Raw genomic sequence first — 23,306 nt, 5'->3', positions numbered from 1 at the left:
CGTAGGACCTGGAAGGACAATCAGATCACCAGCATTGCCGAAAATGCTTTCGCAGACTTGCCTTTGCTCCAGTACTTGTAAGCAAGCAAAGACGAAACGAATTAAGCTCGAATCCCTCACTCGTTCGCGCCAATATCTGTAGATCTCTGCGAATCAACCAGCTCACCAGCATTCCTGCGTTGACACACCTGACTGCGCTGGCACAAATGTACGCAAGCAAAGACAGGAATCGTCACACCATGGACTCATTCGTTTTGTGTCTCTTAGAACGCTGTCTCGGAACCAGATCACCAGCATTTCTTCCTCTGTATTTACAGGCCTGAGCGCACTGACCAACTTGTAAGCAAGCAAAGGCATGATCAATCATTCGCAAGCACGGCATATCGTTCACTCGCGAATGCTTGCTCTCTCTCTCTCTCTCTCTCTCTCTCTCTCTCTCTCTCTCTCTCTCTCTCTCTCTCTCTCTCGCTCTCTGTCTCTCTCTCTCTCTCTCGCTCGTTCTTGTGTAGATATCTTCAACAGAATCAGATCACCAGCATTTCTGCAAACGCATTCACAGGCCTGACTGCGCTGGGCAACCTGTAAGCAAGAAAATAACACAACGAATAGAATCCTGCACAACCAGCTTACTTGTTGGCGACCTGATCTGCAGATACTTGTCCAACAACCTGATCACCAGCATTCCAGCCAACGCGTTCACAGGCCTGACTGCGCTGACTTCCGTGTAAGCAAGCTATGTTCTTCCATTGCGCAGACTCGATTCGCCTCTTACTTTGCGATTCTTGTAGGCCTTTGAACAACAATGCATACACCACGTTGCCGCCTGGTCTGTTCAAGGGCTTGCCAAACGGCTTGTCTTTGTCGCAGTCAAATCTCTACCTGAGCCCCAACAACTTTACCTTTAATGGCAACATTGTCGCTCCGCCCAGCACATACGGCAGTGCATCCGTACCGTACCGTAAGTTCCGCCTTGACTGGACTGTACCTGTGATCATTCTTCACTGACATTTTGTACTGCAGCGTGTGATACAGCCTGTGCCACCTGCTACGCCTCTGGGTCCGGTTCGTGTTGCGGAGCCAACTGTCTGACATGTACTTCATCCGATCCCTGCACTCAGTGCTATGACGGCTATGTGATGATGAGCGGCTTCTGCCTTGCATCTGCTGCGACCAACGCATCAATTGCGTCCATCGCTTCAGTCGTGTCCACCCAATCTGCCTCGGCCGCCTCGCTCGCATCCATCGCCTCTGGCTTGGCTTCTTCGGTCGCGTCGGCTGCGACACAAGCGTCCATCGCCTCAGTCGCGTCCTCGCGATCTGCCTCGGCTGCCTCGGCTGCCTCGGTTGCTTCCACTGGATCTGCATCGGTTGCGTCCGTCGCCTCGGTCGCATCGGCGCAGTCTGCTTCGCTTGCCTCCGTTGTCACGGCTGCCTCAGCGGCTTCGGCCTCGATTGCGTCTCTTGTTTCCGCTTCCTCGGCATCATTTGCTTCCGTCGCAGCGGCGTCTTCAGCGTCAATTGCATCGCAAGCATCCGCGTCAGCCGCCAGCGCCTCGTCTGTTTGGCAGACATCTGCGGCATCTGCGGCGTCCAACGCTCCCGCCAAACCAAATGATGCTTCATCCTCTTTGCCGATTATTCTTGGAGTCATTTTTGGCGTGCTGGCTCTCCTACTGCTGGTTGCGCTGGTTGTGGCCCTTCGGCGTCGTCGCTCGTCAACTGCGTTGGCAACCACCAGCTCGGCCACCAAGCTTCGCGAGAGTGCGGAGCCGACTTCCAAGTCTGCTGGTGCTGCGGCAAACGTTGCGAACCCCACCTATGAAACCTTGTCTGCGACTGGCGACCACGCCTTGTACGAGCCTGTTGGATCAACGCCCCAGGCCTCTGTGGGTTTGTCGGACGTGCAGTATGCCGAAACGTCCGTGCCCAACGCCTCGTCAGTTCGTGTCCCGCCCGCATCTTCCCCGACTACTTACGCGACCATCGATGTCGCATCTTCCACGCAGCCCGGGCATGTCGATTCCGCGTAAATTGCGAATTCGGTGTGTTCGCTCGGCCTGTTGTTGTTTTGCAAGTTTTGCTGAATGTTTGTTTTTCCGTCTGTGATTCTCCGTCGTTGTCCGCTCCGTCCTGTTTTCTTCCGAAGTTTTTTCACGTTGATGTGTGATTGTTTTTCATGTTCAATCCAACGAGCGATTCGATTTCCACAGTCCACACTCGGTTGTCCTGCTAGAAAAGATCCCCTCCTGCCCTATTTTTTTGCTGTTTATGCTCGGTCTTCCCCTGGTGTTTGTTTGGCCGTCTACGACCCGGCTCTTTTTTTTCCGGGCGCTGCTCCACCATTTTGAAACTCTCTGTTTTTGCTCTCAGCGACTCTGAATCATTCTTTTTTTTTTTTCGCTTTTTTGGTAATGCAACTTGACTTGTCAAAATCCCTTCCTCGCGTCTCGCTCGACCTCGCCTGAACCACTCGCGGCCTCCCTCCTGGCGCGGCCACCCCACCCCGTCCCGTCCCATCGCAACCCCGCCTTGCTTTCTGAGCTGCTGTTCGACGACGCGCCAGGCAGCAGGCAGGGCGGGATGTGCAACGCAGAGCTGTCCCCTCGTGGAATTATTCTGCATCAGCATTTCCGAGTCGGATCGCCGTCTTGGTCTGAGACAAGCGGGGGGGACTGCGTGTCGATCGCTCATCCTATCATCCTAGACACACACGCGCACGTACTTCAGCTCGTTGGCACAGTCGCAAAGTCCTCAAACAAAAGCGCTGCGATCGTCCATTCAAAAAAACAGATTTTTTTTTTTTTTTTTTTTTTGGCGCCAAAACTTTTTTTTTTTTTTTTTTTTTTACCGTTTTGCTTTTGTTCTTTTGACCAGTGACTTTGATCGTCAACGTCGTCAACGTCATCATCACTACTATCACTATCGCCATTCACTATCAGCCCATTGTGTGACTGGTGTCGGCGGCGTGCAGAGCGTGTGCAGAGGCAGGGATTCCTTGTCCCAATGCAATCCCAGCCAACATTCATCCAACCACCAGCTCCACTCCATCACTCCACGTCTCGACGTTGCTCACTGCACTAATGTGGCGTTTGTCTTTTTGGTGCAGGTCGTTCGCGTTGGCCACCGATATTCCGGCTGAAGCGCACGGCAGACACAACCCAAGTCCAAAGCTCTGCTCTCCCCACATCCATAGCCCGCAACAAGAAAAAAGAAAACCATGATGGACACTTCAGATAGCGCAGTGGCAGCAGCCGTTGCAGCGCAGCAGCTCGCTCAGGCGCAGGCGCAGGCGCAAGGAGGCGGCGATGACGATTCCGCTGCAGCTGTATCCTGCAACTATGTTCTCAAATACACCTTGGAGGGCCACAAGAAGGCCATCTCGTCGGTGAAATTCAGCCCTGATGGCAACTGGCTTGGTACGGAAGAGTTGGCTGTTTGTTGGAGTCTGGACCGACAGCTCCTGTTTGTTGGTGGATGAAACTTGCCTCCTCACCTCTCTGCACTCATCATCGCGTTCACACACACACACACACACACACACACACACACACACACATACCAGCTTCATCGTCGTCAGACAAAATGATCAAGATCTGGGGCGCCCGCGATGGCCACTTTGAGACGACGCTTGTGGGCCACAAGCTTGGTATTTCGGACATTGCCTGGTCGTCCGATTCAACGCAGCTCGCCTCGGCAAGCGACGATAAGAATGTCAAGATCTGGGACATTGTGTCTCGGACGTGCATCAAAACGCTGGTTGGCCACACCAACTATGTCTTTTGCGTCAACTTCAACCCGCAGTCGACGCTCATCGCGTCCGGCTCGTTCGACGAGTCTGTCCGCATCTGGGATGTCAAAACGGGCAAGTGCAACATGACCCTGCCCGCTCATTCCGATCCTGTCTCCGCCGTCCACTTTAACCGCGATGGCACCCTAATTGTGTCGTCGAGTTACGATGGTTTGTGTCGTATTTGGGACGCGTCGACAGGTAATGTTTGTTTTCTGGCAGCGAATATGTAGGAGGCGGGGAAGAAGGGGTTGCTTTGTTTGATCTGAAGTTGGGGGGGGGTTGAAGCGGCAGCTCATCACACCGCGACACTCTACCAAACAGGTCAACTGCTCCGAACCCTTATTGAGGACGATAACGCCCCAGTTTCTTTCGTCAAGTTCAGTCCCAATGGACGCTACATCCTGGCCGCAACGCTGGATAGCACGCTCCGCCTGTGGAGTTACAACACGGGCAAATGCTTAAAGGTAGAGCTTGGGGATTGTATGCGGGCGTGCTTGTTCTCTCTTCTTCTTTTATTTTTTCCCCATGAGCGTGACGTTGTTCTGCTTCACTAACCTTGTCGCTAATCGTGGTACTAGACCTACACTGGCCATCGGAATGAAAAGTACTGCATTTTTGCCAACTTTTCCGTCACGGGTGGCAAGTGGATTGTTTCTGGCTCGGAAGACCATCTCGTTTATATCTGGAACCTCCAAACGAAGGAGATTGTGCAAACGTTGAGCGGACATCGCGGTAAGTTTTGCGAGAATTGGAGATTTTGATTGATGAGTGATGGACGTGTGTGATCTCACCCCAAACCCAAAACCCCAGACGTCGTACTATGCGCGGCTTGCCACCCAACCGAGAATATCATTGCATCAGGAGCGCTGGACAAGGACTGCACAATCAAAATTTGGAAGTCTGATACATGAGCGGCCATCCTGACTTGAGTGTTTTTTTTTTTTTTTTCCGTTTGGTTGTTCCGATCTTGTGTTGATGTGTGATTCCATGTCGCTTGTCGCTTGATAAAAAAAAAAGCCCATTTCCCCTCATGCACTCGTCGCTGATCCTTGTTTGTCATGCGTTGCGCAGTCGCCTTCTTTCTTTGTCTTCTTTCAAGTCTCAGTCTGAGCGAGGAGGCGTTCCGACCCCCTTCTGTATAAAATGAAGGAGACGTCCGTCGACGCCTCACAGTCCCGGGGCGCCGATAACGATGCAGCATTGAATTTGCGAGCATTGTCGTCGTCACTGGCATCTGCAAGCCCTGCACACGCAATAGCAGCAGCAGCAGGAGGTGGCCAAACCGGTGACGCGCAAGCTGAGCCAATGCCAGACGCCGCCGCGACCGCCGCGACCGCCACCATCGAAGCAGACCCGCTGGCCGCTCTGGTGAGGCACGAAAAGACACCAGCATTGCCTCCGTCGCTGCGATTTGTGTACGAGCTGAACGCCAAGCAGACGAGGAGCGTGACGGAGCTGCCGGTGACGTATCTCGATCGTCAGCGGCAGTACCGACTCACGCTGCAGGCGCTGGGACACGATCCACTGCTCGATTCCGCGAGTGACCAAGCCCAGCAGCATGCTCAAGAAGACGAGCTTTGGCGCCAGGCACCGTCGTCGTCCGCTTTGCCAACGTCGACCAGTGCACGTCCGTCGTCGTCCTCATTCGCATCGATACCGACTCCGGGTTTGATCGATGTCAAGCCGGAAGTCTTCAATGCAAAGGCAGCAGCGTCGAGTATGATCGACCCCGCTGATTCAACGTCGTCATCGAGCTCTGCTCTGAGGTACGAATTCTCACTCAGTTTCGCAAGCCATTTGCGCACCAACAACGTTTTGAGCGTGAAACTCACCACCGCGATTCGCAGATCCATCATTTATGTGCACTTTCATGACCATAAGGACGAGCTACGAGAAACCGAGCTATGGAACAACTGGGTTTCCGAAACCAGCCAAACGTCTGCCGTCGAGATTGGTAAGTGTGTCTGCACCATGATCGGATTGGTTTGAGTTTGGAAGATCGCCTACCCACTGGCTTCTATCCTTGACCGTGTGCTGTAGCGTCATCCATGTCGAACGGAATTGCCGAGATCAAACCTGTGGGACCCAATGCCGTCTCCTTTTCGTGGAGCGCTGCTCGAGGCGCTGCCATTTATATTGTGTTAAATTGCCTCTCCACCGAAGTGGGTGCGTCGCGTAATAGCAAGGGAGTTCCGCTTCGATTGCATATTGACACGTACCGATCTAGCGGCGACGCCCCAGCGGTCATTGGTCCGAATGCTGCTCGCGGGCCGACCACCATCCAAGGAATGACGTTGATCTCTTCTGCATTCACCATGATCAAAGTGTACAAGAAGGTATGTCTTTGGACTTTTGTTTTTTGGTTGGGCGTTCTGCTGTGTCGGCCTATGGCTGTCATCCTCACTTTTTTTTTTTTTTTGTTTGTTTGTTTGTTTGGTTGTTTGTTGGTTGTTTGGTTGTTTGTTGGTTGGTTGGTTGGTTGGCACGTTCGCCGTTTGTCGCTCGCGTCCGGCATTGCTGCTTGGTTTCCGCGCGCACCACGTTCCTCGTTCACGCTTTCTGCAATTAGGGTGCCGAAAAGCAATTTCAAAACGACCTTCGCCGAAACCAAGGTCTCCCACTTTCAGTGACCACCATTCTGTCTCCAGCCAAAGCCGTGCCATTGCCTGGCGGTGGCGCGTCGTTTGTCCTGTTGCCCAAAAGCCCGGTGACATCCGTTGCCACCAAGCCCGACGCTCGATGGCCAGCAGCTCCCGCTCGGCCCCTCGGGCTGCCCATGGATTCGCCATTTTCAAGCAAGCTTGCCCTCGAGCAACAATTGCGCGATTCTGCCGATCCCGAACGATTTCTACTGAGTCCTGACAGTCTGAGTGACTTTCTCCCCAACGCAATGGACGTACTCAGTCCCGGCACCATTGATGCTCTCAGCGATGGTCTGATTCAGCATGCATCACTGAAGGACTATCTTCTAGACGATGCGATCCGAAGTGGCCACGCAGGCAGTCCCCATCAAGGACTCCTATCTCGTGAAGCACACGCAGCTCGTCTTCCCATGAATGCGTCATCAGGCTTGGTCGAGGACCGAGCCCTAAGTGCGTTTGATGTTTCGAGCGTTTCATCGTCCTTGCCCGGGCCCGAGGGGCATCGCAATGGATCCAGCTCTCGTTCTGCGGTCGAGTCACACAAACAGTTTCTTGCAGCTGAGGAGCTCGGTTTTGAATCCATCACTGCATCTGGCAATCCGTCGTCTGGCGACTTTCCTGCAACAACTTCCTCTGGCGCTCAGAAGACCCATGAAGTGACAGCGGCGTGGCCAAGTGTACGAGAAGTCGACATTACAAATTCACCGCCGTTCCTGGCTGGAAGGCGCGATGATGCGACTTTTGCAAAAAAGATGGCGGCCAACCCTGCCACGAATTTTGGTGAGCTGCGATTTTCGCCGGGTATCTCGCCACAGTTTGTCTTCCAAACCTTGCCGAACTCAACCACAACCTGGCCCTTGAATCCGTCCTTTCTTCCGATGGTGGACACGCCCGGGACGCTGCCGGGCCTGGATGGTGGCGCCGTATACATGAGCGGACTGAGCACCAGCCCCAGTACTCGCCGGACTGCCTCGCGCGTTTCCATCAAAGGTATATTGGCACACAAAAATTGTTGGTCGTCTGCTTCAGTTGCTTTTCTCTCTCTCTCTCTCTCTCTCTCTCTCTCTCTCTCTCTCTCTCTCTCTCTCTCTCTCTCTTTTTTTTTTTTCTCTCTCCCCCTCTCTCCAAAGCCAGTGCGATGCACTCACTGGTTTGTCCTACTGTTTTTTGTTCATTTCAGCCCCAAACGGAGCAGGATTTGACAGCGCTTTCTCACCGTCACAGCTGCAGACGTGGCTACTTCGTCAGCGATTTTCCGCAAGCGTCACGGATGGTCTGCAAGATTTCTCCGGCGAAGAAGTGGCCGCCTTATCGCGAGCGGATTTGCGAGAAATTGTGGGCGACATACCCGCAATTCGACTTCAAAACTTGATCAAGGGGTCAGACCAGCGGGCTGTATCGCAGTCAATCTGTATGTCATCGTGCTTTGCTTTGGAGTTTTGCGAGCAGTGGGGACAACGGCCGGTTGACCAACTGGTCGTTGAATTTTTTGTTGCTGTTTGTTTTTGGTCACACTGACTCTTTGCTCTTTGCGTCGTGTCGTCTGGGAGCAGTAAAGTGCATCATGGTCCAAGCGGAAGGCGAGCAGCTGTACCGTCGAGTCTATCTGCAGAGCACCAACACACTCGAAAGCCTGTCGCTGGGCATCGCGACCAAGTTTGCTGTTCGCTTGCCCTTGCGTCGATTATGCATGACCACGCGGCGGTTGGACTTTAAGGTTGCTGGGCTGGCCAAGCGTCTCAAAATCACCGCGCAATCACCCGATGTCACCGATCTTCCGAGCGGCCAGCCGGTTCGCGCGCTCGCGTCAGCCGAAGTTGAGGCTGCTGCTGCTGGGCTGCATATCGGAGCGCCAACACCCGAGACGGAGAGTGATCGCAGTGCTGTGGCAATGACGGGCGATGCGGCCGAATCGTTGCTCGAAGCACTGTCGCTCACTCCCATGATTCCTAGTTCTGAGAGTCACCGACCTGTCCCGTCGGATGCACGCTCGTCAGCGGCTCCCTCAACTCCAGCCCAAAAACGACGAAACGACACTCCGCCATCAGCCACCTCTGCGTCAGAAGATGATGCGTCGATGAGGTCGGTTGTGAAGGGTGCGCCACACACCGCCACTGCGTCTCCGCTGCTCGGCGCGAAACACCCTTCAACCAACGACAAGCTTGCGCGTGTGGCTAGTGTCACGGATACCCTCCAAGACGCCACCACAATCGGCACAAACACCGTGCATGATTCCGATTCGCGGTACTCGTTCTCGCAAATGTCGCGCGCCCTGCCAGCCGCCAGCAATCAGCTCCAGAACTCACCCAATGGTGCCGCGGGTGGAGTTTCAACTGCTTTTGAAGAAACCGCAGCATCGGAGCCAGCTGACGCGATCTTTGAGGACGACGTTTGGGAAATTGATGAGGACGTGATTTTACACGAAATGGACGACAACAGCCGTTACATTGTCACCTTCCGGATCAATGACAAGGAGCCTGGATCAATGGATGCCATACTGCGACCCAAATGAGTTTTCTTGGTTGGTGTGCGAGTTAATTTTGTTGTATTTGCTATTCACAGGACTTGTGTAAAACAATCAGACACAGACAACGGAAACACACACACACACACACACACACACAAACACACACACACACACCGTCGTTATTAGCGACCAATCAGCTGCAGAAGGCGGTCGATTTTGGCGAGATGGGGCACAATGCCTAGCACGAGCAGGCATTTGTTGAACGCATCGATGGGGTCGATCAAGTGCGCGTCAACACACTTTTTCTGAGCCAGTCGCTTTCCGCCTACCGCGGCGAGCAGGCTGCCAACGGGTCGACTGACTGAAGGCTGAAGAAGATGCATTTCCGCAGCCAGCTCCGTCACCACGGTCAGCAGTGAGCCAGCGCCATATCGGGGCTGTCCAATTCCGACAACATAAAGGTTGCGTTGATCGATGGGGAACATGCCATCGACCAACTGGAAGTACGTTCTTCCATTGTGAGGGGACACCTCAGTGGCAACCAGGTCGCTGCGCAAGGGCTTTAAGCTTACATTGAAGCCAGTCGCATGAACGATCAAGTCCACCTCGCAGCTCGTGCCATCGGAAAAGAACACTGTCTTTTCTGCAAAGCGAGTAATGTCACTGCATGAAAAGGTTGAGCCAAGAGCGATGTCGCGGGGTCGGTGAGTGTTACGAGCGCAACCCTCGTCACGTTCGAATCCGCTCAGCAAAAAAACAAACCTATGCGGAGCAATCTTGCCCAACTTGAGGTAATGCAGCAGTTCGGTATTGATGGTGGGATGATGGTCCCATATTTTGTGGTCGGGGACCTGCAATCCGTAACTTGTGTAGCTACCATTCCAAACGAAAAAAGCAGGGCAAACACAACCGAAAAACACAGGCTTTAGTATCGGATGCTCGCATCGAAAGTGGGACGGCGACTTACGAGCCAATCGATAGCTTGACAAAAGCGCGGATGAGTAGACGCTGAGCCCAGATTGGAACCCACGGACGAATGATTTCCACCGCCGGAATTCCAGCGATGGTTCGTGGCAAAAACCAGTACCCTCGCCGCATGGAAATGTGAGAGGCTGCTCCAATCCGTCCGGCTTCGACAGCAATGTCGCACGCGGAATTTCCGCCACCAATCACCAAGACGCGCTTTCCAGCAAGCGAGCTGGGTGACTTGTACTGCTTGCTGTGGATGACGTCGCCAGTGAAGGGGCCAGGGTAGGATGCAAACCTCATGTCCCAGTGGTGTCCGTTGCAGAGAAACACGCCACCATAGACTTTCTCCTCGCGCTGACCATCCAGTCCACCGTCGATGGACACCTTCCAAAACCCGGGCTGGCGTTCGGCAGGTTCAATCGAAGAGACTTCGGTGTTGAATCGAATGTGCTCATTCAGCTTGAAATGTGCCGCGTACGATTCCAAATACGCAAGGACTTGATCGCGGGATGGAAAATCGGGGTACGATTCGGGCATGGGAAAGTCCTGTCATTGCAGTGTGTTTGACAAACGAGTTAGAGAGAGAGAGAGGAAACGAACGATGAATGGCTCGTTGTTTGAGAACACACGTACCTTGTACTCTGTTGTCTTCCGCGATGATATGATGTGCACATTGTCGTATGTTCCATGGAGCCCTGTGCAGCAGATGAGAGCCAACAACAACCGTCGAGTCGCTCAGCAAGGGTCAAATTCGAGCACCAAATTTTGGCTCAAAGCGTCGCCAAATTGGATCATGATCGGATCAGTCAACCGCAATGCTTACAGTTGCCACCGACGCCATGTGCACGCTCGACGCAATCAAATGGAATGCCGTGACGCTTGAGGGCAGCGCACATTGCAAGGCCGCTAAACCCAGCGCCAATCACGAGCACGCGCGGCTGCGGTGAGTCGGGCAGTTCACCCGTGCCAGTTGCAGCGATCGCCCCATCCGACTTGAGGCGCCGAGAAGAGCGCTTGAGATACGCAGTGTAGGTCATGGGGTTGCGCATCAGAGCGAGCCGTGCAACGGCAGCCACGAGCACAAGCGCAGCCAGCAGAACGACGGCGGCCGCAATCGACATTCCGAGACCAAAACACAGAACACGACTGATCTGGCACGGCACTGCGGACTCGAATCATCCAAGTTTTGAGAAAAGATGGTGACTGCTCGAGGTCTATGTAAAGCTGCAACGATGGAATGGAGTTGGAGCTGGAGCTGGAGTGTGTAGCGTGAATTTTCTGTAAGATTGTTTTATTCAAACAGCTGTCAGGCTTGGAAAACAGAAGCTGCCCAGTACTACATTGTGTTGATTTGACCGATGATATGCACCTTGCGCCCATTGTACTGACGTGACAGCTCGCCCTCGATCTGAAAGGTACGGACGATGATGATGAAGCACAGTGAGCAAACCAACACACATCTTGATCAACAAACCCCAACCAAGAACGTAAAATGACCAAGCTTTCACAAAACACTGTACCTGAGCTTGAAGAACCTTGGTTTGAGCAATCAGCTGGGCTAGCTTTGGTCGCACGGTCTCCTGGTGCGAGCCAACCTCAACGCGGCGCGCTTCGACGTCTTTGATGCGCGACTGCATGCGTTGAGCCGCCTTGAGTTCGTGCAGCAGCGTCTCGGCAAGATGGTCAACGTAGCTGCAATATTTTGCCATGAAAGACAAGAACATCAACCAAAAAAAACCCCGGACACGGTCAACAAAACAACTTCAAGAACGACAAGTCAATTCAGTCAAGCGACACATACCGAGGAGACGCCTTCAACAAGATAAGCTGTTGCGTTCGTGATGCTGTCAGTAGTTGAAGGGGCTCTTGGACAGACGCGAGATATGCCGCAACACTCGAAGCAGTCTGGTCTTGAAGAATCGGAGCTGCGGACACGAACATGTGCATGGCCAACACGGTCGACTGGGCTCCCAGCTCGCTGGCGCGCTGAGTCAGGAAGGATTGGAGCTGTTTTCAATCAAAACAAGTAGAATCTAACATGAGCTCGTGGCGCGAAACGAAGAAAAAAAAAGAGAGAAACAGAACGCAAAACATTGCCATCCCGCCAAGCACGATTGTCGCTTTTTACCTCGAGCAAATCATTGACAAAGGAATTGCGGGTCTCGGTGTTTTCCAAGACAGTTTCGTGGGAGAAAGCCGCATCTGCCGTCACAACTTCGGGCGCCAAGTCCAGGCTCGCCACTGCAGCCGCGTCGGCAACTGGGGCCTCAGTCTGAGTGGTAGTGTCACCCTGAACAACCGTCTCAATACCGGCGTTTGAGACATCGTCGAGCGAGATGATGCCTTCCGCGAGGCCGGCGTCGTCAACCACATCCCAATTGATGTCCGCACCATCGTCAAGCACCACCATATCGTCCTCAACACCTCCACTGCCCCAATCGATCGCCGCTGCGTCTTCTGTCGCCTGTGCAAGCTCTGTTGGAGCAGCCAAAGCAGCGGCTGAAGACTTTGCTGGAGCATGTTCCGCCACCTCGATATGCTCGCCCGTTCGGAGCTCGTGGACAGTCACATTGCCCTTGTCTTGCAGGAATGCAGCCATGGGCAGACGCGCTGCTGCTTGCTCGGAACCACCTTCGGCAAATGTCGCCTGCACAAACGCGCGATACAGCTCGCACGCTTGGCGGAATTTCGGTTGGCGAACCATCTCCACGATGGACTTGTACAGCGGCCCGAGCTCGTGGACCAACTCGAGCAACTCGGAAGTGACGTTTTGCCCCTAGTTGAGCATGAAGGAGTGTGAGAACGAGGTGTCCAGAGAAGCACAACCAGCAAAAACAGCAAACAAGAAAGCGTCGCTTCCATACAGTGATCTTGAGGTCTTTGCAAGATGCTTGGAATGCTGCCTTGTGTTGTGCAACGCTAGACATGAGTGAGGCCTCCTTCAAATCGAGTTCCTTGTTGAACGAACAGCAAAGGGTGAGCGCGTGAGCACGACTTTCCGAAAAACGATTCAGTGTTCTCATTGTGTCTTACTTTGAGTTGCTGCTGAGCGCGAGTCAGCTGCCGCTTCATCTCGGGCACTTCGTAGTTGACGTTTTGAATAATGACGTGCGCAATCTCGCCCAGGCAGATCCAGCCCTTCTCGTACGATTTGACAATATCAACCCAATCCTGCCCAACAGAAAAACAAGAAAAAGTCGACAAAAGTTATGCGAGAATTCTCTTTGCGTGGTAGCTCAGGCAACCCTCGCCATGGCGCATCAACCTTCGTAATCGCGAAGGCTTCATGCTACCGAAACTCGGAGCGTCTCCCACACAGTAGTTACCTTCATGCGCTTTGACGAGTACTGGCCGAAAATGTTCTTGGAGCCAGACTCGGAAACCTTGAGCAGCTCGACAATACGAACGCAATGAAAGTAATTGATGACTGTCGGTGTTGTTCATTGCCAGCCAGACGGCAAGCCAGGTGATGCAGCAACGCAACGAAAAGTTTTAGTATGGAACAACGTTAGAGCGAGACGTGAGCTGTGACCGGCGGCAGACGAGCAACTCTGAGCAAACCCGCTGCGATCCAAGGCTGGCTTACACGATCCTTCTTGTAGGATTGACGTGATCTCGGGGACGTCTGGCATGTCCTGGATGGCGAGGCTGATCTTGGCTTGGACGGCCGGCAGCTCCGACTGCCACTCTCGCACGATGCGCTTGCGATCCACGAGCCACTCTGACGACCAAACCAAAACAGCAAGCAGCAGCAGCAGCAGCAGCAGCAGCAGCAGACAATGTCAGTCGAAGCACTCAGAGTGCAGACAAGAGGTCGGGTGGAGCGTACCAAGCAACCGATTGTATGCAATGTCAATTGGGATGAGCTGCTCGTCCACGACGCCACTCTGTTGCTGTGCTGACATGGTCACACACACCAATGGCAAAAACAAAAAATCAAACAAAAAAAAAAAAAAAAAAAAAAAAAAAAAAAAAAAAAAAAAAAAAAAGAAAGACTGCATTCACAAAGAAACACATGCAGAGACCAAACAAACAAATACTGCAAAGCTCAGATTGAGAGTTATCGTGCTGTTGTGTGTGTGTGTTGCTGCAAATCCATCATCACTATCACGTCCAGTCTATTATTGTTATTATTGCTTCGATTCCCACATTTCTCAGTTCGACAATGGCGACTGCGATGGAGGTTGGTTTTTGGTGCTTTGAAGTCTGGTTCTCAGCTTGTTCGCGCTCTTTTTTTTTTCTGGTCTTTTTTTTTTTTTTTTTTTTTTTTTTTTTTGATTCTTCGCTCTGTGCCCGCGTCCTCACATTTGCTCTTGCGCTCTTCCATCTGTGTCTCTGTGTGTGCTCCTTGGGGTATCGCAGACGTCGTCGACTGGCCCTGCAGCGCCTGCAGCAACGACCTCAGCGGCGCTCTCGTCCCTGGATCGGCTGCTCCCGAGCACTCCGCTGCGCTTGCATCCCCGACTGGTACGACTCATTTTGCCTTGCTGTACTCGTGCTGCTTTGTGGGGCGTTGCAGAGCGCGTCGCTTTGGCCCAAAGTGGCGACGACTGTTTGTGCTGACGTTTTGTCCATCACTCTCTCACTCACCCCCTGCATCACCTTGCTCCTTTTTGGACTGGCGTGCGGACAGGATCTCGAGATCTATGCATCCAACTACACGGGGCACGCGCGCATCATCCGCCTGCTCTTCATTGCGGCAACCTGCCCCGACCTGCGCGTCGATGCCCTCCGAAGCGCAATGCACGACCTCAAGAAGACGCTCAACACCAAGCTGTACGAGGCTGTCGGCGAAGACCTCCGTGTTGCAGCGTAAGTTTGTCTTTCGCCCGATTTGAGGGCTGTGCCTGGTTCGATGAAAACGAAAAACGAGTTTGAATTCATCACCTCTGGTTTGTGCACTTTAGAGCTGCGGCGAACGTCTCGCGCCCGGAAGACCGTGTCGATTCGGCATGGGTCGATGCCACCTTCCGCAAAGCGCAAAATCTGTTTGAGCGCCTGGACACGGATTTGCGAGTTGAGTATCCCGCTGTTGTCAAAGAGTTTCCGTGTTGGTTGCGCGGTGTCGCGTTATTGCTCACATCTACGGTCGTGTAACTTGTGCCAAATCTCCCAACCCCACCCCCCAACACCTTCTCTCAGGGCCATCGCAACACGTTCATCAAGGAATCCATTCGAATGGGCAACACGGATCTTGGTGATCACTTTTACGACCGTGGCGAGCTCTCTGAGGCGGTCAAGTGCTACACACGCGCAAGAGACTACTGCACGACCACCAAGCACATGATGCAAGTGTGCCTCTCCGTCATCCAGGTCAATATGGAGGCCTCCCTGTGGACCACCGTCTCCGCCTACCTGGCCAAGGGCGAGGCGGCGGCTGCCGACCCTTCCTGCGATGCGCTGTCGCAAGCCAAGCTTGCCGCTTGCCGTGGGCTGTACTTGGTGAGACTTTGATGGATTTAGTTTGGGATTTTTTTTGGGGGGGGGTTGTCGTGGTTTTTTTTTTTTTTTTTTTTGTTCTTTTTTTGTATTTTCGTTCTGTTGATTGGTGACGGCTCACGCCCCTTGTTGTTTTCGTTTGTTCTCCCCTCCTTGTCCTTCTGGCACAGCTCCATGAGCGTCAATTCAATCAGGCAGGCAAGGTTTTTGTGGACGTCTCGTTTGACATCTGCGGCAACTTTAGCGAGGTGATTGCGGCGCAAGACATTGCCATCTTTGGCGCCCTCTGCGGCTTGGCCACGTTCGACCGGTATGTTGATTGCATCTGTGCATTTCATTCCATGGGGCTTGCGTGCTCATTCGCCCGTGTTTCCCCCTCGATCGCTTCTCACTCTCCCTTTCTCTCTCTCTCTCTCTCCCTTTCTATCTCCTTCTTCCGAACAGTGCTGAAATCAAGTCCAAGCTGATCGATCTGCCAAACTTCCGACAGTTCTTGGAGCTTGTGCCGGAAGTGCGCGAACTCATCCAGGCGTTCTACCACTCGCGCTATGCCACCGTTCTGACCATCATGAGCTCGCTGCACGACGATCTGGCGGCGGACATTCATTTGAATCCGCACGTCAGCGCTCTATTTGCGCTCATTCGATCGCGCGCCATGCAACAGTATGCTTCGCCCTTCTTGTCGGTGGACATGTCCAAGATGGCCACCGCGTTCAAAACGACCATTGCAGATTTGGAGCAAGAGCTTGTCGCCCTGATCATTGCCGGCCAGATTTCCGCACGCATCGACAGCCACAACAAGGTCTTGTATGCGCGACAGGTCGACACGCGAAGCGCCACCTTCCACCGCGCCTTGCAGTTTGGAGAAGAGTATGACTATGCTTCCAAGGCCCTGCTGATGCGCGTCGCGCTGTTGAAGTGCGGTCTGGGTGTGAATAGCAAGAGCAAGTCCGGTGCTGGTGATGTGGATCGGGAGATGCATCCGCGACGTTAGCGACTGTAAAGACATTGTGTTGTGTTGCACTCCATCTACATGGCATTTTATGCGTGCGTGTGTTTGTATGCATTACGTTGTATGCCTGCGAAATGATTACATGTGCAATTCTATGGCATTATCATTCGAGAATTCTCAAGTACGACGACACCAGGCATTGCAAAACTAAGGAGGTGCGAGATCGAATTTCCTCATCCGCTCGACCGGAAAGAAGGAAGCACGCACTTGCCGCCCGCCAAAGAACCGACCATGGAATTCGTTTACAGCTAAATAGAAACAATTCAATCAGCGAGAAAATTGAGAAAATTCATCTGGCGGACGACAAACCACCCCATCCTTCATCACTCAACACTCGTTGTTTTCCCGTACCTCGAACAGCGGCAACTTCAGAGGCAAACTCGATAAATATCCGAACGGCTTGATCATCACGAACTTGCTTGTTGGGGACTTCAAACACAAGGCACTGCTTGACTTTGCCAAACTTTTCGCTCTCCTCCGTCACCTCGGCTTGGAGATCGTCGTCAACTTCGCCAGGGCCAACCATGTTCTCAAGCAACACGACCAAAGTGGCGCGCTGGTGGGTTTGTTGCTGCTGCTGCACAATGGTGGCAGAGGTCTTGCCGGTTTTAGCCACCAACAGCGGAGTGCTGATGCCCTGCTCGTCCTTGCCCAAACCCTGCCCGCTCTTCCAGCCCATCTTGCCCATCATTCGCTCTACAACAGTTCCGGATGATGCGGTGGCGGAAGAAGCAGGGGCACTTGTCGTCGTTGACGAGGGCGAATGAGATGTCGATCCCATGCTCATCTTCAACCGCCGTTGGTATGCCTCCTCGCCAGACAGCTTGATTCTTTCGTTGTATTCACTCATGGTCAGACCTGCATTTGCGGCGACGGGAGCAGCCGTGGTTGCTGGTGCCGGCGGTTGTGCGGGTGATGGTGGTTGGTTGTGAGGAAGCGGCACATTCTCAACCGGCGGAGGTGCAAACTGCGGGTTGAAGTGCTGTCGACGCGTGGGAGAACGTGAGCCAGACCGAGATCTCGAACGTGGCCGCTTGCGCGCAGGGGCTGGCGACCGTGAGCGGGAACGAGAACGGGAACGGGAACGGGAGCGAGCTGGGGACCGCCACGACTTTCGACGGGAAGGGGAGCGGGAACGAGACCGAGAGTGTGCGGATGATACAAAGTGCTGTGCTGGACGTCTTGTGGGAGACCGTGATCGACCCATCGGGGAACGACCTCGACCGCCACGAGAAGGAGAGCGCGAGCGCGAGCGCGATCGTGATCGCGAGCTCGAACGTCGCCGCCATCGACGAGGGGAAGGGGATCGGGAGGGCGAGCGCGAGTGTGAGCGGGAGCGAGAGCGCCGTGATGCATATGGACGACGATGAGAGCCGCGAGGACTGATGGGGGAAACGCTTCGAGAAGTTGACGGCGATTCGGGAGAGGGACTACGACTTTGGGATGATCGCCGCCCTCGCCGAGAGCGCTCTAAGCTGCGTGATGCTCGTGGACTGCCCCTGTGGTCGTCATCATCGCTCCCACCGCGCTCTGCCTGCATGCGCGCGCGCTCCTCCATAATCACGTCGTAATTGAACGGTCTTGTTGGCTGGTACTCGTGCAGCACCTCTTCCAGCGATGCCGCAGTCGCTATAAACGGTTCTGAGACTTCGTCCTTGGCAGCAGCTGGTGCAGCTGCAGCGGGAATCGCAGTCCAACCCGACGTTGTTGGCTCACTTGGAGGCAAGGGTTTGGCTGAAACTGTCGTGGTGCTGGCGGTGGCTGGCTCGGTTGTGGTTGCCGCCACGACAGTAGCAGCACTTGCTGCAGCATCCACAGGCGCAGCTGTTGTTGTGGCCTTGAGATCGCTTTGAGCAGCGAGTCGCTTCTTGAGCAGCTGTGGGGCAATGAAACCACCAGCGCCAGCAGACCAGGAGGATGGCTTGGTCCCGCTTGTTCCTGCAGCACCTGCTTGCGATGCACTCGCGGCGTTTCCGGCTGACACAGTGGCGACGGCGGATGCGGGTGGCTTGCCTGCAGCAGCAGCAGCAGCAGCAGCAACGCGAGCTGGGAGCAGCTTGGCCGCAGACGCAGCCGCCGCCGTGATGGACGCAGGCGCCTGCCGCGGAGCCATGCTCGACGGTGCTAGCTTTGGCAGCGCATTGGGTACGACTGGCTTTGCGGTCGCTGGCGTGGCGGATCCGAGCGCCAGATGGAACGGAGCAGCATTGACAGCGTCGGATGACCCGTTGCTGCTGCTGCTGCTGCTCTTGGGTGCAGGGAGATCGTCGTACAGCGACATGTGCCAGCCGCCTAAACAGAGGCAAGACAACAAGAATGAAACGATCGGACGACTTGGGGGAGCTGAAGGCCGAGCAGTAGGTAGAAGCAGCGGGTATGAAGGAAGGAAAGAGACTGAGCTCTGAGCTGAGCTCTGAGTTCACTCGGACAATCTCAGACAAGAAATGGCAGCCTCGTTTCGCGAGAAATTCAATGTGAAACCATTGCCAAGTCAACAAGCGACTCGCTCAGAAAAGCTGAGAACAGTCTATTTGTTTTGTCTCAGTCGTTTTGCTTGCATTTTACTGGACAGCTCTCATCACAAACACACACACACAACATGTTCCGTCGCAAGCAAGCCCCGACAAGCGCAGCAGTCTCGTCGTCGTCCAGCAGCGGCGGCGTCAACCACCCAGCACAGGCGATCGCGCGGGTCAAGAAAGAGTATGTCGAGTGCCAGTCTGACGAAGGCGTAAGTCCGTGTCTCCGCCTTTCAAGCTCCATTTCATACGGAAATCTAACTAATTTTCATCCGCTGCACCTATCAATTGCTTGTCCTTCCGTTTCTTTGATTGTTTCGCGCCTTCCTCCCTCCCACCGCCGCCGCCGGTCGCCGCTGCTGCTGCTTGCTCCTGTAGATGAAGTCCTGCAACATCAAGCTCTCTCTTGTGGAGGACTCGTTTGTCAAGCTGCGTGGCGAGGTGAGTTGCGATGAATGAGGCAAGCTTTCCCCCCCCCCCGGGCCGCTTTCGAGCTCAGGGCGAAACAACAAGCCAAAGACACAACGATTATGCTGGTTTGAGCATGGACTAGCCGAGAGCAAAAGGGTGCAGCGAGCTGAAGGAACGCTCTTTGGCTGGAGCCTTTCATCAATCGAATGCACCAATTCGCTGCTAAACTCACTCTTCGTGACTTGGTACAACCAACCACCACCCTCATGAATGAATAACCTGTAGATCCCGGGACCGCTTGGAACCCCATTCGAGGGCGGCGTGTTCCAATTGCTGATTGATATTCCCCAAAACTACCCGTTCAACCCACCGATTGTGAAATTTGAAACCAAGGTCTGGCACCCGAACGTGAGCTCGCAAACCGGAGTGATTTGCCTGGATATCCTCAAGGACCAATGGGCGGCTGCAATGACATTGAGGACGGTCATGCTGTCCATTCAGGCGTTAATGTCGACGCCCGAGCCCGACGATCCACAAGATGCAGTTGTTGCCAATCAGTATCGCAGCAATCGAGAAGAGTACAATCGCACTGCCAAGTATTGGACTGACGTTTACGCAAGACGTGAGTGAACTCGAGCGCACTGAATGGCTTGCTGTGTGTTGTTGCTTCGAAAAGAGCTCAATGGCCTTTTTCTTTTTCTTTTTTTCTTTTGTTTTTTGTTTCTTGCTTTGGGTCACGGACAGCGGGCGTATCAGAAGACGATGTCAAGATCAAGCAACTCATGGACATGGGCTTTGATGAAGCAAAGTGCAAAACAGCGCTGGCAAAGGCGAAAGGCAACGTCGAGCAAGCGATCGAGCACCTGTTTGCTTAGTTGCAGTTGCAGTGTACGAAGAGGAAAGAGGGGACTCTAGCCAACATGTTTGACGTTGATTCGATGGGATTTGTATGGATGCATGTGTGTTGGTGTGTGTGTGTATGTGTACTGCATCATCCAATCAAGTCACCCATGATCACCAAGCAAAAAACAGAACGCGGTTCAACTCTCGGTTGGTTTGCTGGCGCCAAAAACATCACCAAGGTTACAACGAGAGAAAAAGTGCATGCAATCGAACAATCTGACAAAAAAAAACAAAAAAACAAAACAAGAAAAACGCAACATGTCGAAAACCCAGACCAGACCTCGTTGTTAAACGCTCGTGTTGGGGAGGTCCTCAGACAGTTCGAGCGAGCCGATTTCGAGCAGCCATTGCACATACTCGTTGAAAGAGACAGTGTTGTCGCGGTCCTTGTCCAGATTGAGGAAGCACTCCTTCTCCGACGGAAGCGACAGGCCATAATGAGACAAGTCGGCATACAGGGCTGAAAACTCCTCGCGCGACAAGACGCCGCTCATATCCACGTCAAAGTGCTGGAAGTACTGTGCAGCTCGATGCAGATGCTCGAGCTGTGTGTCGGTCAAGTGGAGGCCGCGGAACTTGTCATCCTTGGCCCACCATTCGGCAAATGCCGAGAAGGTGATTTCATTCTCCTTGTTTGCAAGGCGTTGGACGGCGAACTTTAGCTCGTCGTCAGTCAAGCGATGGCCAGCATCGTACAGCAACTTGCCCAGCTCGCTGGCACCGATGGAACCGGAGCCATCTTCGTCGTACCGCTGCCCATGCATCCCAACAAACGACAAGCAAAAACGCAGATGGTCAGAAAAACAATCAATGAACAGAACGAACGTGCAATGGAATGTCAAGGACTACTGGGCAGGGGGCAATCTGATGTATCTCACCTGGAACAGCGCTCGGATGGAATTGCTGCCGTTCGCCATGGCCTCCTCAGCCTCCTCTTCGGGGGACATTTCGGCGACAGACTGCGCGCGTGACACGGCGGCACGAGTCAGCACAGACTCGGGCGACTGATCGCCAGTAACACCCGCCTCGAGCTCGCTGGAGGCAGACATTTGAACAGAAAGTGCGCGCTTGTTGTTGCTGCGGAAACCCTGGCTGGCGGCCACGAAAACTTCAATTTTGTCGGTGAGACCCTGGAATTCATCAAAGCTAATGTTTCCGTCGCGGTTGACATCGACCTGTAACATGGGAAGGATGGGAAACGGGAACGGGAAAGGTAAAGGGTGGTGAGGGGAGAAAGAGAAACGTTGAGGAGGCGCATCCCACAAGGAATCAAAAAGAACAACACCAAGCCATCAAACGTCTCCACAACAAAACACGCGGTCGGCTACAACTCACATCAGCCATCAGTTGGTTGGCCTCCTCAGCATTCAAGCCAAGATCGCCACAGAGCGCGGAAAACTCCTTCTTGTCGAGACTTTGGCTCTTGTCCTTGTCGTACTTGAGGAACAGAACAGCCTGGATGCTGTCCGAGGCAGAGAACTGCGAGGAGGTGGGCTTGGGCTCCGACGAAGGCAGTTTGAGGGAACCACGGGCAGGACGGCCTGCGGTCGACGGCTTTTCGGGCTTGGGCGGGACGGATGCACCCACAGCGGCGGCGGCGGCGGCGGAGGCTGGAGAACCAGCCGGAATGTTGGATGCGGCGATGACGCGGCGCGCAGGGGCAGTCTCAATGGCAAGATCCGCCCAGTGCTCAATGATAAACTTGACAATGCCAGCCTGAGCCGCAAGAGTGGCCATGTCGACATCCGCTGGCTGCGGCTTGGAGCCCTTCTTGACGATGGGAGGCGGCGGCGCCAGCACAGAGGGGCCAAAGCACGTGCCAATGTTGGTGGGGGTCATCTTGTTTTCATTGCAATTGTTGGCAAGGTGGCTCAGATGAAGCATCAAGTAGACGATGGTTTGTCGGTTGACAATGGGAAGCGAGTGGATAAGTTGGCGGAAGACGTCCTTCTTGGCCTCGAGGTCGCGATCAATCATGTTGACAGCGGCGACAAAGTCGTGAAACTTGGCATACGTGAACAGCGGCTCGGGAAGCTCGCGCAGGTACTGCTTGAGCAAGCTGCCGACGTTGTTGATATCCTCGTCTTCTCCGAAAGCGAACTTGGTCTGCGCGCCGGCCTGGTTGAAGCGCGCGCGCAACGCGTCAACGGCGGTCTTGGTGCCGCAAATGCGGTACATGCCGACATTGTCGAGGCCATTTTTCTCGACATGGGTGACGCAAGCCTCGATAATGAAGGGCACGTTGATGTTGGTGCGCTTTTCGCGACGCACGGTCGCCGCGAGGTCCAAGCCAAACATGCCCGACTCGTCCGAGAAGCTGACAGCAGCAGCAAGGTTGTTGAGTCATCCCGAATGTGTCAACAACAACAACAAAAAGCATCAAGGATACTGCCTGCCTTACAACAATTTCAGGTGAATCTGGCCCGCGGGAACGAGGTTGAGGCGCACGTCATGCTGTGTGCCATCGAGGAGGGGCGTCAGGTCGACAACGCCGCGCGCAAACTCTTCACCCTATGATTGCAAAATGTCAAATCACACTTCAACGTGAGCCCGGGTTACAAGGTGGCTCGGCTGCCAAGCAGCACTGAGTTGTTTGTGTGTTCTTTTACCTTGCCAAACCTCAGCAAACCGCGCGGCGGCTGGCGGATGGAGAGGTGGGCAAAGCGGCCATAGTCGACCGAGACGTCAAAGTACTCAAACCAGCTCGGAGCGTTGGTTTTCAAGCGCGGGTCTGTCTGTGCCTTGCGGACGAGCTTGCCGTGCTGGTCTGTGGCGATGACGACGAGCGAGTCCTGCTCCTTGGCTCCAGCGAGCTTGGCGTCCACCACGCCGACGCGCAGCGTGCCGCACATGGGCCTCGGCTTGCCTCCCGTGCTTGACTGTGCACCTGCACCTGCACGCGCAGACGACGGCGGCGCCCAGATCTCGCTTCCGGCAGAGTTCAGGTACGCCTTGTCGCCGGTCTGCATTGGGACGGTCGTCCAGCCCTCCAAGCTCGTCGGCTGCTGCATTTTGTGCACGATGGTTTTGTTTTTTCTAATGCTAATGGGTTGGATTTGAGTTCAAACACACGAGCGCTTGGTCTTTGGACTGTAGTCACCTACAATACAGAGTGTGTGGAAGAGAGAGAGAGAGAAGAGGGAGTGGATTTCAG

At 54.1% G+C, this 23,306-nt stretch overlaps 9 protein-coding genes across 9 annotated transcripts; 5 read left to right on the top strand and 4 right to left on the bottom strand.

Moving 5' to 3' along the window:
* Nucleotides 1-5: 5 nt before the first annotated feature.
* CAOG_09010 (hypothetical protein) lies at nucleotides 6-2,030 on the top strand (the record flags this gene model as incomplete). The annotated part of the gene is made up of 7 exons (XM_011272395.1): nucleotides 6-77; nucleotides 143-208; nucleotides 268-339; nucleotides 510-581; nucleotides 653-724; nucleotides 789-958; nucleotides 1,033-2,030. Coding segments are annotated over 7 exons (1,522 nt in total), but the record flags the coding sequence as incomplete, so codon positions are not given.
* A 1,078-nt stretch (nucleotides 2,031-3,108) lies between these two features.
* Nucleotides 3,109-4,818, top strand: CAOG_06889 (WD repeat-containing protein 5). Its single transcript, XM_004344460.2, has 5 exons — nucleotides 3,109-3,416; nucleotides 3,563-3,988; nucleotides 4,112-4,254; nucleotides 4,369-4,522; nucleotides 4,601-4,818. Exons 1-5 carry the CDS (start codon nucleotides 3,218-3,220, stop codon nucleotides 4,699-4,701), a joined length of 1,023 nt encoding a protein of 340 aa, XP_004344510.2. The 5' UTR covers nucleotides 3,109-3,217; the 3' UTR covers nucleotides 4,702-4,818.
* Nucleotides 4,819-4,868: 50 nt separating this feature from the next.
* On the top strand, nucleotides 4,869-9,031 carry CAOG_06888 (hypothetical protein). Its single transcript, XM_004344459.2, has 6 exons — nucleotides 4,869-5,556; nucleotides 5,638-5,744; nucleotides 5,831-6,126; nucleotides 6,360-7,422; nucleotides 7,613-7,843; nucleotides 7,986-9,031. Exons 1-6 carry the CDS (start codon nucleotides 4,934-4,936, stop codon nucleotides 8,942-8,944), a joined length of 3,279 nt encoding a protein of 1,092 aa, XP_004344509.1. The 5' UTR covers nucleotides 4,869-4,933; the 3' UTR covers nucleotides 8,945-9,031.
* On the bottom strand, nucleotides 8,962-11,005 carry CAOG_06887 (flavin-binding family monooxygenase). The gene is made up of 5 exons (XM_004344458.2): nucleotides 10,692-11,005; nucleotides 10,502-10,563; nucleotides 9,867-10,414; nucleotides 9,662-9,772; nucleotides 8,962-9,562 (listed from the first exon to the last, which is right to left on the bottom strand). Exons 1-5 carry the CDS (start codon nucleotides 10,987-10,989, stop codon nucleotides 9,082-9,084), a joined length of 1,500 nt encoding a protein of 499 aa, XP_004344508.2. The 5' UTR covers nucleotides 10,990-11,005; the 3' UTR covers nucleotides 8,962-9,081.
* Nucleotides 11,006-11,143: 138 nt separating this feature from the next.
* On the bottom strand, nucleotides 11,144-13,827 carry CAOG_06886 (hypothetical protein). Its single transcript, XM_004344457.2, has 9 exons — nucleotides 13,698-13,827; nucleotides 13,455-13,589; nucleotides 13,195-13,295; nucleotides 12,902-13,039; nucleotides 12,733-12,822; nucleotides 11,997-12,644; nucleotides 11,670-11,875; nucleotides 11,389-11,560; nucleotides 11,144-11,276 (listed from the first exon to the last, which is right to left on the bottom strand). Exons 1-9 carry the CDS (start codon nucleotides 13,771-13,773, stop codon nucleotides 11,205-11,207), a joined length of 1,638 nt encoding a protein of 545 aa, XP_004344507.1. The 5' UTR covers nucleotides 13,774-13,827; the 3' UTR covers nucleotides 11,144-11,204.
* A 168-nt stretch (nucleotides 13,828-13,995) lies between these two features.
* Nucleotides 13,996-16,419, top strand: CAOG_06885 (proteasome component region PCI). The gene is made up of 7 exons (XM_004344456.2): nucleotides 13,996-14,051; nucleotides 14,231-14,335; nucleotides 14,502-14,680; nucleotides 14,776-14,884; nucleotides 15,011-15,310; nucleotides 15,478-15,617; nucleotides 15,752-16,419. Exons 1-7 carry the CDS (start codon nucleotides 14,034-14,036, stop codon nucleotides 16,299-16,301), a joined length of 1,401 nt encoding a protein of 466 aa, XP_004344506.2. The 5' UTR covers nucleotides 13,996-14,033; the 3' UTR covers nucleotides 16,302-16,419.
* Nucleotides 16,363-18,698, bottom strand: CAOG_06884 (Rbm17 protein). The gene is made up of 2 exons (XM_004344455.2): nucleotides 16,671-18,698; nucleotides 16,363-16,567 (listed from the first exon to the last, which is right to left on the bottom strand). Exons 1-2 carry the CDS (start codon nucleotides 18,598-18,600, stop codon nucleotides 16,467-16,469), a joined length of 2,031 nt encoding a protein of 676 aa, XP_004344505.2. The 5' UTR covers nucleotides 18,601-18,698; the 3' UTR covers nucleotides 16,363-16,466.
* Nucleotides 18,699-18,854: 156 nt separating this feature from the next.
* On the top strand, nucleotides 18,855-20,281 carry CAOG_06883 (ubiquitin-conjugating enzyme). The gene is made up of 4 exons (XM_004344454.2): nucleotides 18,855-19,050; nucleotides 19,217-19,279; nucleotides 19,535-19,871; nucleotides 19,994-20,281. The coding sequence occupies exons 1-4, from the start codon at nucleotides 18,919-18,921 to the stop codon at nucleotides 20,122-20,124; spliced, it is 663 nt and encodes a 220-aa protein (XP_004344504.1). The 5' UTR covers nucleotides 18,855-18,918; the 3' UTR covers nucleotides 20,125-20,281.
* CAOG_06882 (hypothetical protein) lies at nucleotides 20,212-23,287 on the bottom strand. Its single transcript, XM_004344453.2, has 5 exons — nucleotides 22,762-23,287; nucleotides 22,554-22,663; nucleotides 21,488-22,469; nucleotides 21,031-21,327; nucleotides 20,212-20,904 (listed from the first exon to the last, which is right to left on the bottom strand). Exons 1-5 carry the CDS (start codon nucleotides 23,161-23,163, stop codon nucleotides 20,440-20,442), a joined length of 2,256 nt encoding a protein of 751 aa, XP_004344503.2. The 5' UTR covers nucleotides 23,164-23,287; the 3' UTR covers nucleotides 20,212-20,439.
* Between the last annotated feature and the right edge of the window lie 19 nt (nucleotides 23,288-23,306).

The sequence above is a fragment of the Capsaspora owczarzaki genome, assembly GCF_000151315.2.
Source record: "Capsaspora owczarzaki ATCC 30864 unplaced genomic scaffold supercont2.12, whole genome shotgun sequence".
Taxonomy (NCBI): Eukaryota; class Filasterea; order Ministeriida; family Capsasporidae; genus Capsaspora; species Capsaspora owczarzaki.
This window is presented reverse-complemented; position numbering and strand designations above follow the sequence as displayed.